General features: G+C 46.0%; 1 protein-coding gene across 1 annotated transcript; it reads right to left on the bottom strand.

Moving 5' to 3' along the window:
* Positions 1 to 3,858: 3,858 nt before the first annotated feature.
* Positions 3,859 to 16,808, bottom strand: NQO1 (NAD(P)H quinone dehydrogenase 1). The gene is made up of 7 exons (XM_078062536.1): positions 16,571 to 16,808; positions 10,614 to 10,717; positions 9,438 to 9,602; positions 9,197 to 9,327; positions 6,485 to 6,598; positions 5,722 to 5,823; positions 3,859 to 4,792 (listed from the first exon to the last, which is right to left on the bottom strand). The coding sequence occupies exons 2-7, from the start codon at positions 10,615 to 10,617 to the stop codon at positions 4,487 to 4,489; spliced, it is 822 nt and encodes a 273-aa protein (XP_077918662.1). The 5' UTR covers positions 10,618 to 10,717; positions 16,571 to 16,808; the 3' UTR covers positions 3,859 to 4,486.
* Between the last annotated feature and the right edge of the window lie 591 nt (positions 16,809 to 17,399).

Here is a 17,399-nt window from a genome sequence, read left to right as displayed (position 1 = left end):
CACAGAGGTGATTTTGATAAAAACCAAATCTCCCCAGCCTTCAGTCAAACATCCAGAGGCAATAATCTCTTTTTGTTGTTCTTCATAACATACATAAATTAGTGTTTACCAATATGTGGTGTCTATATAACATATCACTAGCAGTATTCAAAATGAGACATGAGTAAACATATATATGTCTATGTGCATTAGAAAAAAATCTATGTCCACCTACTAGACTCTGGGGAAATATAAGTGATATTAAAAACAAATATAGATGATACATAGATATCATGAATTTGATATATAAATAACTGAAACTTCAGAAGCAGTGCTTGGAACAGTATGCTTATACCTTATCACATATAGTCTGTGTCTGTTGACTCTATGAAAGTGACTGAATTCTCAGCATACCCAAACGTATACACACACGAGTTGTTTTAGGAGGCTGTATATATTTCAGCAATGCTGCCATTGTTCTAAATGTGTTTAAAAGTTGTCTTTTGGCCTTAAATGACTTCCAGCAGCACTGGAAAGGAGTAATAATGAAATGAAATTCCGTAAGTATAAATATCAAAAAGGGTGGCGGATGGGTTAGATGGGTGATGGGTATTAAGGAGGGCACTTGTTATGATGGGCACTGGGTGTTGTAAGTTAGGAATCACTGAATTCTACTCCAGAAACCAATACTGCACTGTATGTTAACGACCTAAAATTTTAATTTAAAAAAATTTTTTAAAAATAATAAAAGGGTAAAAAAAAATTAAAAAATACATGGGTCCAAAAAACAGCCTGTGTGGGCAAAAGACTGATCTGAAGTTGAGGCTATACGTGGCTGCCAGGAAAGCTGATGCAATCCTGGGTTACATAATTGAAGTTACAGTGTCCAGAACAAGGGAGGTGGTTGTCCGGCTTTACTCCAGGCTGGTCAGAGTACTCCTCTGTCCTGTTGTAAGGAGCAAACATTCTCAGCAGCCATGGAATCGGGCCTGTAAGAGAATTGGAGCATCATTTATGCCTGCTCGGGACACAACAAGGACTCTAGAAGTATAAAAGTAGCTACAGTTTCTCAACAGCAACACTTAATGGTCTTGCTGTCAAGAAGAGTTACTCATTGCTGCTCTTGTGCCCTCTTCCATGGTGCTGCTGTCCCTGCTTCTGCTGAGGCAATACAGTGTAGTATTTAAAAGCATAGGCTCTTGAGTTTGCCCACCTCAGTGGAGTTCTTGGCTCCTGCACGTGCTGTTTAACCTCTGCATTCCTCCGTCTCCTTACTTACAAAGTCGAAATAAAAATAAAACCCTCCTCTTAGGGTTATTGCAAGAACTAAGTAAAGGGGCGCCTGGGTGGCTCAGTCGGTTAAGCGGCTGCCTTCGGCTCGGGTCATGATCCTGGGGTCTTGGGATCGAGCCCCACGCCTGGCTCCCTGCTCAGTGGAGAGCCTGCTTCTCCCTCTCCATCTGCCTGTCTGCCTACTTGTGCTCTCTCTCTATCTCTCTGTCAAATAAAAAAAAAAAACTTTAAAAAAAAAGAACTAAGTAAATTAATCCATGTAAAATTACTTAGTTCCTGGCACGCAGTAAGTGCCTAATAAGTGTTACCTTGTTTTAGTATTACTAGTCCTGACACTACTTAGCTATTCTGTCCCTTGTGCACTAGATCCCATATCCTTTTGTGCTTTGTTTTTTTCAAAGACATGTTCCTGTAATTGTCTTCTTTCTCCAGTATCAAAACCTTTTCTCTCTGAGTCATTCCTACTGGCATATAAATTTGCTGTAATGTCCCTTATCTCTTAAAAAAATCAAATAACTTTCTTTGACCACACAAGTCTGTACACAAAGTTTCCACTTCCTCTCCTTCCATTCTTTATTGAACCCATTCCAATCAGGCTTTCATGAAACCACTCCCCCGAAATATCTCTTGTCAAAATTACCAGGGGCCTCCACATGACTTTATGCAAAGGTCAATTCTCAGACCTATCCTACTTGGCTTATGAGTACTATTTGACATACTCGATCACTCCCTCTTTGAAACACTCTCTTCTCTTAGCTTTCAGGACCCCACGCTCAACTCTCCTGCTCTGCTGGGCACTTTTTTTTATTCTCATCTTCTTGACCTAACACCGGAGAGCCGTAGAGGTCAATCATCAGATCTCTTCTCTTTCGCAGTTTATTTCCTAGGTAATCTCATCCATGACATTGCATCATATACTATCTCTATGTTGAAGATTTCCATATGTATGCCTCTAGTCATAACTTCTCCCCTAAGTCCAGGTTCCTATTACCCTTAATAGACATCCATCTCAAACATAAAATGTCTGAAGTCAGATTTTGATTTCACCCTTCCCGACCCCAACTTCTGCCCCCAATATGCTTTCCTGATTCTTGATCATCTTAGCAAATGAGAGTCTCCATTCTTCCAGCTGCTTAAGCCAAAATACCTTCGAGTTATTTTATTTGACCCAGATCCAGTCCTTTACCAAATACTGTTACGCCAACCTTTGAAATATATTCAACCTTATAAAAACATCCACTTCTTGACACCTCTGTTGCTCAAAGCATTTATTAACTAGATTGTCACACTTTCCCCACAAGCATAAGTCGTGCTTCCATCATTGTCTTATACTTGATTCCTCACCTACCAGCCAGAATTAAACGTGAGTCATATTATACTTCTGCCCAAAACTCTCCAGCCACTCCCCATCTTTATTTTCTTACAGCGCTTGTAAGGCTCTGTGTGATCTGACCCCGGCTATGTGACCTAGCCCCCTCTTCCTTTCTCTGCTTTAGTCACACGAATGTCCTCTCTCTTCCTCACACTGCATGTTCCTGCCTTGGATATTTGCCCTCTGCCATCACCGCTGCCCAGAGTGCCTTCTCTCACGCATCTACATCTCACTCTCACTTTATCAGGTCTTTGCTCAAACATAGCCTTATCGGACAGATCTTTCTTGATCACCCTATATAAAACAAAACTACGCACATTCCGTCTCTGTCTTACCCTGCTCTTTCTTCTAGCACGAAGTACTTGGTTTTGTTCATTGCTGTGGTCCCAGTGCCTAGCCGAGTACCTAGCCCACTGACTGGGTAAATCGGAATACATCGGGCAAATCACAATAAATACCGCTGCCCCTCGGCATTTGTTTACTGAATTCTAGGTTTTTCTTGATTTCTGTAACACTCTTATCTGGATCTCTAAATGTCCTGTAGATTCCCTGCGAGGATCTTAATAGGTTGTTCCTTTACCATTCAATATGAAGCAGCCCTGTTGGGAGAGCTCTCAAGTCTTAAAGGCATCTGGCCATTTGTTTTTAGATTTTATTTTTAAGGAATGCTCTCCACCCAACATGGGGCTGGAACTCACAACTCTGAGATCAAGAGTTGCATGCTCCACGAGCCAGCCAGGCGCCCGGGGCCATAATTTATTATTGCATGCTCTGATCCTGTCTTCCCTAACAGATTCCACTTTTACCTGTTCCGTTTCAGGCAACCTTGCTTTGCCTAATAGCTCGTTTCCTTACAAGGCACCACAAGAGGGCGGCCTTTCATCATATTCTACTTGAATTATGAGGACAGTGAGCCGCACTTCAATAATTGAAATTGGAAGTATGTCAGAATTGTTCAGAGTTAATGAAACTCTAGGATTACGATTTCATCCCCCAAATTGTGGGACCAAATCGCATCCAAAAGGAAAGTCATCAGTTCAGCTATGATAGAGAAGAAAACCTTCCAGGGTGTTATATAGCTCAGAAATAAAATACTATTTGTAGAAGGCTGTTGTTAAGTATTGGGAGTAACTATTTCTTGAATTCATTCATTGCAGCAGATGTGTACAGATGTGTTGGCTTATTTCTGCAGACATTAAATTAGAAGACTGAGATAAAGAAGAGACTTTTATTATCTTCACTTGAAGGTATCTGCAGGTATTGTATACAAACAACAAAAGTTGAAGAGTAACACATTAGGCATATTATTAGTCACTGTGCAGTAATTAAAGCCAGTATCATAAACAAGCACAGATTAGTAACTACCAAACAAGTCCCATGGGTCAGACAGATTCAGTCATTTCTTTCTCTGAGCAATTCCCTTCTGCTATAAGCCACAGAGAGGTAATTAAAAGAAAAATGTATTATTGAAGAGTTGGATGCTGTCTTGCCAGATTTAGCCCTAAAAATTTGTCCCTAACAAGAGGAATTAAATTGTGTAGAGGACCTTAAAGATTATTGTCTGGCATGTTTCTACTTCTTTCCCTGCTTTATATCCTAAGTGGCCTCTTGAGCCTAATCAGATTTTGCCATGATAGCAATCATAAGAATCAGTTATAATTAATAAAACTATCCAAAAATATATGAATAGAGCCTATTCTGTCTCCTAGTCATTCCTTGTGGAAAAAGAAAAACACACATCTTAAAAAAACACAAATCTTAAAGACTAAAGCAAGTCAAGGAAGTCTGAAAAAGAAATCTCGATTTGGCTACATTTTAGAAGGAAACCAAGTCTTGTGAATCTCATTTTCTGGCTTTGATCTGGTTGTCAGTTGGGATGGACTTGCCCAAATGATGGCCCACAGAAAGGCCAAATTTCTTGTTTTCCCACTCATTCTGCACTTCCTTTTTCATTAAGAATCCTGCCTGGAAGCTTAAGTCAAAGAGGCTACTCGGAGCAAAATACAGTGGAGTCTCATCCCAGATATTCTCCAGGCGTTTCTTCCATCCTTCCAAGATCTGAATTCGGGCCTCCATAGGAGTGTGCCCAATGCTATATGTCAGTTGAGGTTCCAAGACTTGGAAGCCACAGAAATGCAGAGTGCCACTCTGGGGATACACAAAAGCACAGAGATGAGTCACAGAACAAACCCTACACAGCTTGTACCATATACAAACAGCCAAAGTTAATCTAGGTTTTCCAAAAAGACACTCTGATATGGGGGCCTGAGGCCTCCCCCCGGAGAATCAATTCATAGCTATTTTCTCTCACCTGCTCTCTATTCCTAGCTGTTACCTATTTTAGCCTATTCAGCTGAGCTCTTTTTTAAATGAATAAAACCTTGAAACCCTGCCAGCCTTGGGATCCTCTGCCAAAAATGCCGGAAGCTCTATTACATAAGGGAATTTCAGCCTCTTGGCAGCTGACTCTTGCCAAGGCATGCGGATGTGCCTTTCTCTGCCTCTCCGTTTAACCAGATGAGTCTCAAGAAATGATTCTTATAATTTATTCTCCAGTATTAGTTGTCCGCTCTTAAAGGTGGCCACCTCATTTGCCCTTCTCTCCAACCCTCTACCTTAGAAGGGATTATCTTGATAGTCCAGTGGCCAGCTCCCAAATAGCCTCCCTCAGACACTTCACTCTCGTTAGCTGGACGAAATCATTTCTTACGATTTTCTAATCGTTTGTGAGGCCGTAGCAGCAACTCGGAGAAGGAACTCCAGGAAGCTTGGAGAGAGGTATCGGTCATCTGAAGAGGACCGGGGCACATGGCTATACAAATCTAGGGGTTACCTGCGCTAGCCCTTGGTTAGGAGGCGGCCAGGTTTGCACGTGGGCATACTCGGGTTATCCTTGCAGTGCAGGCGCCGGGGAAGACAAGCCCTAAAAGGGAGCTCCCTGGAGTTCGGAATTATTACGTGGCTCTCATCCTCACACCCCAGGTCTGTTTTCAGCTGCGATCTTGAGGATCTGGACCCCACAGAAAGCTCGTTTGATCAACCGCCCCCTCCCCGAAGAGTCATTGAAAACAAGTAACCTGAATTGGCCAGAGAAGGATATTCATGTCTCCGTGGATACCCTGCAGGGAATACATGGAGCCACTGCCACCAGTGGTGACGGAAAGCACGGTCTTCTTCTTCTGTAAAAGGCAAGTCGTCGTCACCCTCCACCTCTCCGCGGGGATGGGAAGTTAACGAACGAAACAGCCCCCGGGAAAGGCACACGCAGGCGCGCCCACCTGCCGCTGACGTCACTTCCGGCTCGGGCTCCCCCAGCCGCTCAGTGGGACTCCGGAAGTCGCACCCAGGGCGACTGCGCACCGCGGGTGGCAAACCAGGGGACTACAAAACCGGTGCGCGACCGCTGCTGCCCCAGCGGGGCTCTGTCGCTTCTACCTGTCACCCCACAGGGCTACGCGCGTATCCAGGAGGCCTCAAAATGTTTCTTGTGGAGGAGGTGGGTCTCTAAAAAACTAAGGTAGACTTTCTTTTTTTTTAATTTTTATTATGGAAAATGTCAAACATACATAGAGAAAATAGTATAATATAGACGCTTCCACCACTACCCCCCCCCCCCAGCTTCAACGCTCAGTATTCGCTTTAGCTCCTACCCTTGCCCCTTAGGTTCCTGGGCTATTTTAAAGCAAGTCCTAAAGTCATATCTAAATATCTACTAAAAACTTTATTATCCATCTCTCCCAGGAGCCTGACCTGAGTATCTAATTGTGTTCAAAACTCTGCCTCAGGACAGAATCTACCCAGAATCTAGCTGATAGAGAAAAAGCGGAACCATCCACCTACCTGGAAAGGTCCCTTGTCATACATGGCAGCATACGAATAAGCAAACTCCCCTATGAGCACTCGCTCGAACCAGCCTTTCAGGATGGCAGGGACTCCAAACCACTGCAGCGGGAACTGTGGGACAGAGGGACAGAGAGGTCAGATCAGGAGCACCGCCAGCCCAGAGGGTGGCTCAGGTGCTTAGCAGCTGCCTGGGACCTCACAGAAGGGCAGACCTTTCTTGGGGCCCTTGTCATTTCTCCTGGAGGAGTTAGCACATTAAAATTATTGTCCTTGGTCAGTCAACTTGACACTCCTGTTTCTGCCTAAAGAAACTGCTACCGGTAGGTCTGAAGAGAGCCACATGCAATTAAGATTTGTTTCTGCGAGGGGCGCCTGGGTGGCTCAGTTGGTTAAGCATCCAACCCTTGATTTCAGCTCAGGTCATGATCTCAGGGTCGTGAGATCAAACCCTGCATCGGGCTCCACCCTCAGCAGGGCATCAGCTTGAGATTCTCTCCCTCTCCGCCTGCCCCTCCCCCCAACTCTCTCTCTCAGATAAACAAATCTTTAAAAACAATAAAAGGTTTGTTTCTTTGAAATCACATTTAGCGGCAAAGTGTAAACAGCAAGGATTGCAGTTTGTTTCAATGTGTGATGCCTAAATCAATATTTTCTGAAGAGCTCACTTCAGTAGGAGTGGTATCAACAAATGAAACAGGGACCTTGTGTTCACGGATGTAAAATCCTATCATTTAGAATAAACAGCGCATGAGGATGAACTCATGCGGGCAAACAAATGACCCTTGTGACTAAGGTTTATCAGGGAATTCCCATGAGAAAGTCTCGTGGGGTCTCTTGTCCTGATAAAAGCAGAACAGGGACTATACCAGTATTTCTTCTTCTCCCTGACTTAGGATTTAAAGACAATGACAAATGGAATACGCCCACATGAGAAAAATTAGGACAGAGAAGGAATTTGGAGGACTTGATATCTTTCTCCGATATTTGAATGGTTATTGACGTATAGGAGAGGGGAAAAGGGGCAGGGTTTTCGAACAGAAGGAACACGAGCTTGAAAACAAGGTTGTCTTCTCACCCTGATTCTGCCATTGACGTGATGCAAGACCTCTGCCCCATAAGCCCCTTACTTTCCCTAAGTCTCATGTGCCTTAGCTGTGGAAAGAGGGGCTTGAGTAATCTCTAGAGGCTTCTTATCTTTATGACCCTGCAACTGTGAGGGGCCAGACCGCAGCTTTTAAGAGAAATGTGTAGGTTGTTTAGACAAGTAGATTTGGTCCCTGTGAGTGTCCTGCAGTCAGAGCTGAAAATAGGATTGCTCGGCTTGCAGGATATTAAGAGTTAATTCTTCCTCTGATTGTTCTTGGAGAAGTGAGGGAAGTAAGCAGGGGGCTAGCCCACATGGCACCTCGGTATGAATCAAAATGCTCCTCCTCAGGACACGTAATTTGTATGTTGAAAGACTATCATGGGGCGCCTGGGTGGCTCAGTCGTTAAGCGTCTGCCTTCGGCTCAGGTCATGGTCCCAGGGTCCTGGGATCGAGCCCCACATTGGGATCCCTGCTCAGCAGGAAGCCTGCTTCTCCCTCTCCCACTCCCCCTGTTTGTGTTCCCTCTCTCGCTGTGTCTCTATCAAAATAAATAAATTCTTTAAAAAAAAAAAAAGAAAAAGAAAGACTATCATACATAGTGCACTGATTCTTCTATAGTAAGACTTTTCCTGTCATCCTTTGGTAACATGTTATAGTAAGTCTACAAATCTGCAGTGTATACATTGCCCTTTGATGTTGCTATTTCACAGTGCACAACCTGCACAGCTGTACTGATAGTAAATTAAACTTAGGCATCGGATAGAAGCTAAATTAAAAGACCACTAGGGTCTGTTCCAATTCTAAAATATGAGATTCAGACTTGAAAGCTGCTCCTGCCGCTGCCTTGGCTGCACGAGGATAAACCGCAGCAGAAAACGCGCTCCAAGAAGGCGTCCTCTGGGGCGCTGGCTAATGGCTTGTGGCTTTGATCTGCAGCAGCAGGCCTGAGGGTCGAATAAAAAACCTAAAAGTTTAGATTCTTTGCAGCTGATTGAATAATTGCAAAAACCACAGCTGGCGTCACCCTCCTTGTGCAGTTTCCAGGGTCCTAGACATCCCACGTTCAGTATCAAAAAGCTGGTGAGAACCAGGAGAAGCAAAGTCACTGAGTCCAGTCTGGCATTTTCGGGAAAGAGGCCTGACCAGAAGCATATGCACGTCCAGGACTGCCTGCCTAGCGGGGACACAGCTTCCAGGAGAAGAAAGGCCCCGCTCTGAGGCTGGAACACATTAAGCAGGGCCGCGGGCCCTTCAGCTGGGCGGTTCTAACTGCAGAGGTCAGGCTCCCACGCTTCACTCCACAGACCAGTCGGGGTGCTGAGGCAGAGAAGGGGGGCTAACGGCAAACTATGAGAGATCCCACAAGGAATCACTCACGGAAGAAAAGCGCCAGGCTCACGTGTCGTCTTTGTAGTCCCCTATTTTCAAAGAGTAGTACGGCCAGGGGCACCGGGTCTATAAATCTGAGTAAGGGCGCACCTTTGAAGTCATCGCCCTTCTTTACAGAGAATGCGCTCGAGTGGGTAACTGACTTTTCTAAGATCACATAGCTGATTAGGGGACCGGGCTCGGGCAGTGAGAACTCAAGGGTCCTGACACCCCTTCTGATGTCCGACCACACCTGAAAAATCACAAGGTCTGCGGCTTCTAGCTTCTTTTGTTCAGCCACAATATCCGGGCTCAGACGGCCTTCTTTATAAGCTAGCATAGACTCCACGGAATATTGGAAGGTCCCAGGGTCCTTCAGTGGGCCTGCCGAGAGGAAAAGGACAGGTTGAAGCCGGAGGGGCCAAGGATGGGCCAGAGAACCCACCGGTGAGACGTGCCACAGAGACCTCATTAAGGAGGGGAGCTGCTCCTACCTGTGATGTCCTTTCTGGAGATGACAGGATTGAAGTTCATGGCGTAGAGGTCCGACACGGTGACCTCCCATCCTTTCCCCTTCAAGGCCTCTACCGCTGCCTCCTTCATGGCATAGTTGAAGGATGTCTTCTCTGGGTGGGCCAGGACGATCAGTACTCTTCTAGCTACTCAGGCACACACAAGGCAGACGGAGAAAAGCAGTTACCACGCAGCAAAGCTTCAGCTCCAGGGCGGCCAAGCCAGGATCCACAATGCAAGAGTCGACTTCAGGGGCGCCTGGCTGGCTCAGCTGGAAAAGCATGCGACTCTCGATTTCGGGGTTGTGAGTTCAAGCCTCATGGTGGGCATAGAGATTACTAAATAAATAAATAAACTTAAAAAAAGGGAGAGTCGACTTTGTTAGGCATTGGGGGATGCGCTCCCCCCACTGAGGCCAGAAACATATTTTCTCCTTAAAAGTACCCACGAATAAAGGAGGCATCCTAACTAATTTTGTTGGCATATTTAATTGGCCATCTGCATGAAAATGGAATTATCCCCTTAGACAACTAATACAAGGTGTTAGGAGTCAGGACAGTGGTTCCCCTTGTCAAGGGGTACTGACTGGAAGGGCAGAGAAGGGGCTTTGGGGGTACTGGCAATGTTCTGTTTCTTGATCTGGGTGCTGATCACACAGTCTGTGACAAGTCACTTTGAATTTGTGCACTTTTCGGTGCGTCTATTGTGTTCAATATGTATTTTGAGTGTTTTGGTTTTTTTTTTTTCACTATCCCACAAACACACCACCTAGAGCAATAAATTCCTGGCAGAGTAAAGATCTAAAGGGAGAATTTGTATAACCTCAAGACAGAGAATACTTTTTAAGAAAGACTAGAGATTCAGAAACCATGAAGGAAAAGCTTGCCAGATAAAGCCACATAAAAATTAAAAAATTTGTGTGTACCAGAAGGCACCATAAACAAAGTCAAAAGACAATCAACAAGAAGATGATATCTGCAACTCTTACCACAAAGGGTTAAAATCCCAAAGAACACCTACAAACAGAAAAAGACCATGCAATAGAAAAACAACTCAAGGTCATGAGCACACTAGTCACAGAGGAAGAAATGCCCCACCCGGCACATTAGGGAAGTGCCCTCAGGAAAAGCACATTTAAATGAAATACTATTATTTACCCATCAGATTAGCAAAGCAGCTCCGTTGGTGGAGGGTGACTCTTGATCTTGGTGTTGCGATTTCAGGCCCCACACTGGGTGTAGAGATTACTTATAAATAAAATCTTAAAAAAAAAAAAAAAGATTGGCAAAACAATTTAAGACAAGCAACACTGAGGGCTATGAAGATTGCAGGAAGACTGGCACCTTGCCAGTGGGACTATGAACTGCCTCCATCTTTAGGGAAAGTAAACAGGCTGAATCTCTTTAAATTTTAAAGACACATAAATCTTAGGGGTGCCTGAGTGGCTCAGTTGGTTAAGCACCTGACTCTCGATCTCAGCTCAAGTCACGATCTCAGGGTTGCCTGAGATCGAGCCCTGTGTCGGGCATCGAGTCTGCTTAGGATTCTCTCTCTCCCTCTCCACCCTCCCTCCCTGATCATTCTCTCTCTCAAGAAACAAAAACAAAAACAAAATCCCACACATAAATCTTTGATCTAGCTCTCCAACTTTGGGGAATCTGTTCTATAGACTAAAAGCATGGGGACATAAGGATACATGAACAAGGATCATCCTTGCATCCTGTATTACTCTTTTCACTGGCAAAAATGGGATACAACCTGACTATTTATGGGGAGTATCTGAATAAATTATGGTACATATATACATACTACAGACTAGTATGTTGTTAACAAGAAAGAGTTAACTATATATAGTCACCCAGAAAAAAGATGTCCGTGATATATTGTTAGCTGACAAAATGAAGTAAATGTGAACCCATTTTTATAAAAGACAGAGAGGGGTGTCTGGCTGGCTCAGTTGGAGCGTGCAGCTCTAGATCTTGGAGTCGTGAGTTCGAGCCCCACACTGGGTATAGACATTACTTTAAAAAAAAAAAAGACAAAGAAACTACATATATGTGTACATAGATTTGCAGTATATAGGTATGAGGGAAAAATAGTTTTCTTAGCTAAGTAAGAGATGGCAAGGAGGTAGAGACTGAGGGGAAGGATTTACTTTTTTTCCTTCGACCTTTTTTGGACCTGTATTAAAAAAGTTGTTAGAACAAGCATGTTATACTCTTATAAGAACAGCATTTATTTTTTTTTTAAGTTCTATTTTTTTTAAAGATTTTATTTATTTAAGAGAGAGAGAGCGTGAGCATGAAGGGGGCGCAGAGGGAGCGGGAGAAGCAGACTCCCCGCTGAAGAGAGAGCCCGATATGGGACTCAATCCCAGGACCCCAGGATCATGACCCGAGCCAAAGGCTGATGCCCAACCATCTGAGCCACCCAGGCACCCCAAAGTTCTATTTATTTTAAAGTAATCTCTATACCCAACGTGGGGCTCGAACTCACGACCCTGAGACCCAGAATCCCGTGCTCCTCCGACTGAGCCAGCCAGGTGCCCTTTTTCTTCTTTATTTTAACTGAAGTATATTTGACACACAATGTTACTTTAGTTTCAGGTGAACACCACAGTGATTCCACACGTCTGTACATTAGGTCACGCTCACCCCAAGTGTAGCTACCACCTGCCATACCACACAACACCATTACAACACTGTTGATCATGTTCCCTGTGTTGTACGTTTTACCCCCGTGACTTATTCCTTCCATAACTGGAAGCCCATATCTCCCACTCCCCTTCAACCACTTTGCCCCTTTGCCCATACCACTCCCCTCTGGCAAACTCGCTTTGTTTTTTTGTATTTATGGGTCTATGTCTTTTTGTTTGTTCACTGTTTGGGTTTTTAGATTCTACATTACAAGTGAAATACTATTTGCCTTTCTCTGCCAGAACAGCATTAACAGGTGCTTACTCTGTGCTAGGCACTGCTCGGAGTACTTTGCATTCTTTTGCAGTTGTCATGGCAACACTGAGATGGATACAGTGAGTATCCCCATATTATGGATGAGAACACTGAGGCACAGAAAAGTTAAGCAAGTTTGGGTGCCTGGGTGGCTCAGTTGGTTAAGCGACTGCCTTCGGCTCAGGTCATGATCCTGGAGTCCCAGGATCGAGTCCCGCATTGGGCTCCCTGCTCAGCAGGGAGTCTGCTTCTCCCTCTGACCCTCCCCCCTCTCGTGCTCTCTCTCCCATTCTCTCTCTCAAATGAATAAATAAAATCTTTAAAAAAAATTTTTTTTAAATAAAAAAAAAGTTAAGCAAGTTACCCAAGTTTACATAGTAAGTGGTGAAACTGGAATAATTTTAAAATATATAGACATAGGGGCGCCTGGTTGGCTCAGTCAGAGGAGTGTGGGGCTTGTGATCTCATAGTTGTGAGTTCAAGTCCCACACTGGGTGAAGAGAGTACTAAAAAAAAAAAAATAGGGCGCCTGGGTGGCTCAGTTGGTTAAGCGACTGCCTTCGGCTCAGGTCATGATCCTGGAGTCCCGGGATCGAGTCCCACGTTTGGCTCCCTGCTCAGCAGGGAGTCTGCTTCTCCCTGTGACCCTCCCCCCTCTCATGCTTTCTCTCTCTCATTCTCTCTCTTTCAAATAAATAAATAAAATCTTTAAAAATAAAAAATAAATAAAATAAATAAAATATACATATATATGTATATATATAGAGAGAGAGAGAGAGATTGAGAGAGAGAGATAAATCCACACAGCCATATGCAGGCAGCAGGGGGGGAGGGACCAGAGAATGGCAGAGAGTGGCGTATCCCACCACCACTGCTCCTAGTAACTGGCATCACTACGTCGTTTCTTACTACTCCTAACAGTTGTGTCCACGGGTGGAGCTCCAGTGGGAGCAGCTGCTTCGGGTTAAATTCAGCTAGGTGTCGGCTTCCCGCCCCAGCCTGCCCGAGAGGAGCGTTGCCAAACGTGCACGTGGCGCTTCAGGCTCTGTAAACTCAGAGGCGGTGGAATCTAAGTTTGATAAGGGATTTAAATGCTATGAAAGTGATTTATCTGCTTTGGACAGCCAGGGAAAAGGGAAAGGAGCTCCTGAAGCTGCCTCAACAAATTCCTACCCCCGTTTTTCTTTTTATCAACTCCAGGACTTCCCACTCTCAGGAGAAATGTGAGTATATTAAGTTCTGAGGAGCATTTTCTCTGTGACTTACCTTTGCATTAGTTATCTCAGTGTTTACTGAATATTGCTTTGTCAGTTTTTATTCTCTTGGCTTCCTACCTATATATAGATATAAAGGTTTTTTGTTTTTTTTTTTTTACTTATCAGTGTTAACAAGCATTTCCTAAGTAGTAAAATATAAAGGCACTTCACCTAAAATGAGAAAATCAGGATATCTGTCCCTTGCTTTCAAGGAGCTCATCAGCTCCTAGCTAGAGGATGCATGATGCCCTCAAACGTAAGCCATGTGACACAAACAGGAAGGACGTATTTGCAAGAAATGTAACTAACAAAGTTCAGTATCTGGAATATATTGATTCCTGGAAACAAGGCAGTAGGAAAATGGTCAAGGGTTGTGCACACACAACAGAACATTCATTTGTAGTCAACAGAGCAGGCTTGCTGCTTTGCCCGAGGGAAAGGGTAAAGGGGAGATTCACTACCCAGCACACCACCAAGTCACTCGTCGCCAGGTCCTTCTTCACGGACAAACCCGCAGTCTTTGGACTTGAAGGGTTCAGTGGCCCTTCCTGACACTTAACTAGCTACACGGCAAGTTTGATTTTCTCAGGATTTACCCTGAGAAAGGCAGTAAGACACGCACACAAAAAACTAACAGCGTTAGCCTGACAGGGGAGGCAGGGGACAAAATTCCTGAGGAAAACCGTCCACTTCAGGGCTGGCCGATGAGGAACAGCTTCAGGAGGCGCTGCCACTGAAGAAGAGGTTTGAAAGAGCAATGGGGTTATCATCAGTCCTTCTAATTTAACATTCATTTCTGCTTGCCAGGCACATCACTGACCTCACAGAAGCCACTGTATGTCCCACAGCTGAGCCTGCCCTTGATAATGCAGCTCTCTTCAGATTTCAGTCCACCCCTACGTGAAATATGCTCCCTGTTCATCCGCCCTTCTCTGTGTCCTGAAATCTGGTGTATCCACCCCCAGCCAACTTCTTCTCTCCCTGTGCACTGCTCACGTTCTCACTAACCCATCCTCTGAGCCTCTCCACTGGGCTTGAGTGAGCACCTCCTACCCACCAGGCACTGCTCTAGGCATTTGGGATACACCAGTGTGCAAAAACACACAATTTTTTTTTTTTCCATAGACATACATTCTGGTGACCAAAGCATCCCGACTGTTTTGGGGGACCTGACCTCTGTCCTCATCTAAGGCTCCAATGTTCCTATGATTCTCTGCCTTCAAACTCAGGCCAATCTGAAACCAAGTTTTCACGAACATTCCAGACTGCACAGTACTCTGTCAAGCAGCAGTTTCATTCAAAACCAACATAGAACTTAATGACACGGGGACGTCTGGGTGGCTCAGTTGGTTAAGCGTCTGCCTTTGGCTCAGGTCATGATCCCGGAGTCTTGGGATCGAGCCCCACGTCTGGGCTCCTTGCTCAGCGGGGAGTCTGCTTCTCCCTCTACCGCTCCCCCTACTTGTGCTCACTGTCTCTGTCAAAATAAATAATTAAAATCTTTAAAAAAATTTTTTAAAAAGAATTTAATGACAGAAAAAGATAAAGCTGGCAGAGAGAGAGAAAGGGGTCGTGGCACCTTGTTTTAATGTAAAGCACATCTAGATGTCTTTACCAGTAACAGATATATTACCCACGCGATCATTCTGGCAGGAAGAATAAGCAGTCAAGGAAAACCTATCACAAATAGAATAAGGGCAGGCCCTCCTATCAGTTTTGTGCATTCTGTTTCTACTAGTGCATTCACATTCTGCTAGTGAGAGGCACCTTGTAGTTGCAAACAAATGCTTTGGATGCACAGAATATTCTGTAAGATTGGAAAATCAAGAACTAGCTCTTGCCCTATACTAGAGGAGTGCCAGTGCCCTCAGGACAGCTAAGAATGAAGTAGAGAGAACCCGCCCCTAAGATGCAGGCGGGAAGCCTGGTCAGCTGCCCTGCGGTCTCTCCCAGATGCTTCTCCTCTAGGTTTCTAGAAACTCTGGGTGGGCTGCAGCCCGTTTCACAGAGATTCTAACTCTAGTTTGTCAACTGCAACAGCAGCTCATCCCTCCCTTAACTTTTGGCAAGATGAGATTGTCTGCATGTGTGTTTTCAGAAAACAGAACTAGGTTCAGAGGGAAGGAAATTGAAAGAAGGTAGAATTCTGTCCCAGCTGAGGAAATGGCTTTGTAAATGGTAGCACCGTCCCATCTGGGAATGAGGCTCTCTGCGGAAGAGCTCCCTGCACCGGCAGGCCTTGCAGCTGGGGTGTCTTAGAGGCCAAGCGTGCATCACATAAACTTGTGACCCGTAAGGTGCCCTGGGGTGGATGGTGGAGAGGGGAGGCTCTGTCACTCCAAGTGGAACAGGGATCGGGTTTGCCCGATCCAAGGGTCACAGTCAAAACTGTCTCCTGGCCGGCAGCCTGGGGCTGGTCTCTGTCAAACTAAAGGGAACAACTTCCCCAGCTCCAGTCATCACCGGATCTTTTAATTTCCCTCCAAAAGCAGATAATTCACCTTTTTAAACGAAATCACCTATCTTTATTGTAAATACTAGCAACTTATACCAAAATGCTTTAAATTCTATAAGGCCAAAGAAGTTGTGCCAGTGGGCCAGATCTGGCCTTGGACGACCGGTTTCCGACCTGTTTTGGAGGCAATTTTTTTGCTACCGAGGTCAAGTCTCTTTCAAACCCCCACCCCGGTTCGTGGGGTTGGGATAGAAACAGGAGCTCTCCTTCCCGCAGTGTCTGGTCAAGGGCTCCTCCCGGGATCCTAATGCCTTTGCTTTTTCTGTTTTGAGTCACGGAGAAAAACTGAGAGCTAAGCCCCCCGGGGCTCCCGCAGACAAACGAGGGCTGGGGGCGCCTCTGCTGGGGGGCTGAGGGGGTCCTGCTCTGGAGCGCGGCGGCGCGGCACTCACCAGCCAGGCCTCCGGCGGTGCGTTGATTGGCTGTGCTGCTGGGTGTCAGGGCGACCCTGGCCGAGGCAGAGTCCTCGCGGGGGTGGGGGACACGGCCGTCGGGCAGAGGCTGGGGTCCGGCGTGCAGCCTGCAGAGCGCCCGCCACTTTATAGCTCCCCGAGCCCGGCCCACTGGAGCGGGGGCCCGCCGGGGCGGAACCGGCCGCTGGGACCCTGGGGCGCAGGGCGGGGCGCGCCGGGGCTGCGGTTCTGGGAGGGAAGCGGAGTCTGGGAGCTGGAGTAGGGACCCCCGACGTGGAAGAAGGGGGGCCCTGAGGACGCAGGGGGCGGGGGAGGTGGGCGCGGCTAAAGGGTCTGGGTGCGGGTGGGAGGCATGCCCATCGGGACTCTCTCCAGAACCACCTGGGGCCAGCAGGGGGAAATTTCCGGGGGAGCCCCGGCGCACCCTGGCGCCTCTCCCAGCCTCGGGACAGCGCCTTCGCACGGAATGGGGCAGACCCGGAGGAGGATGTGCAGGGTTGTGGTCCTGAAGCCTCAGATTCGCTGACTCACTGTGACTCGGAGGGAGCCGGCCTGTTCCAGGGAAAGGGAATTCGTTTCTTCCTCGGCAAGGTTCAGATTCGGCCCTCGGGGGTCCCGTGGGATGCATTTCCCTTGGTGCCGGGAATCGAATTGGTTTTGTCCCCCAGGAGCTAGTCCAGCCCTGGGGCAACTGAACAGAGCAAAGGGAAAAGTTCTAAATCTCTACCAAGTGAAAGTTGAAGTCTTCATCCTACAGGTTTTATTGTGCTTGTTTTAGTGTGCTTTGCAGATTCTGCATTTTTTTTTT

Source organism: Halichoerus grypus, chromosome 15 (assembly GCF_964656455.1).
Source record: "Halichoerus grypus chromosome 15, mHalGry1.hap1.1, whole genome shotgun sequence".
Classification (NCBI taxonomy): domain Eukaryota; kingdom Metazoa; phylum Chordata; class Mammalia; order Carnivora; family Phocidae; genus Halichoerus; species Halichoerus grypus.
Note: the sequence above shows the minus strand (reverse complement) of the source record. Positions and strands in the feature narration are given on the sequence as shown.

Excerpts from the sequence above, each read along its gene's own strand:
- NQO1 (XM_078062536.1), bottom strand. Across the intron at positions 9,328-9,437 it reads CTCCAGAAAGGACATCACAG|GCCCACTGAAGGACCCTGGG; the intron begins GTAGGAGCAGCT and ends TCCTCTCGGCAG. Across the intron at positions 4,793-5,721 it reads TCCTTCTCTGGCCAATTCAG|AGTGGCACTCTGCATTTCTG; the intron begins GTTACTTGTTTT and ends GTGTATCCCCAG.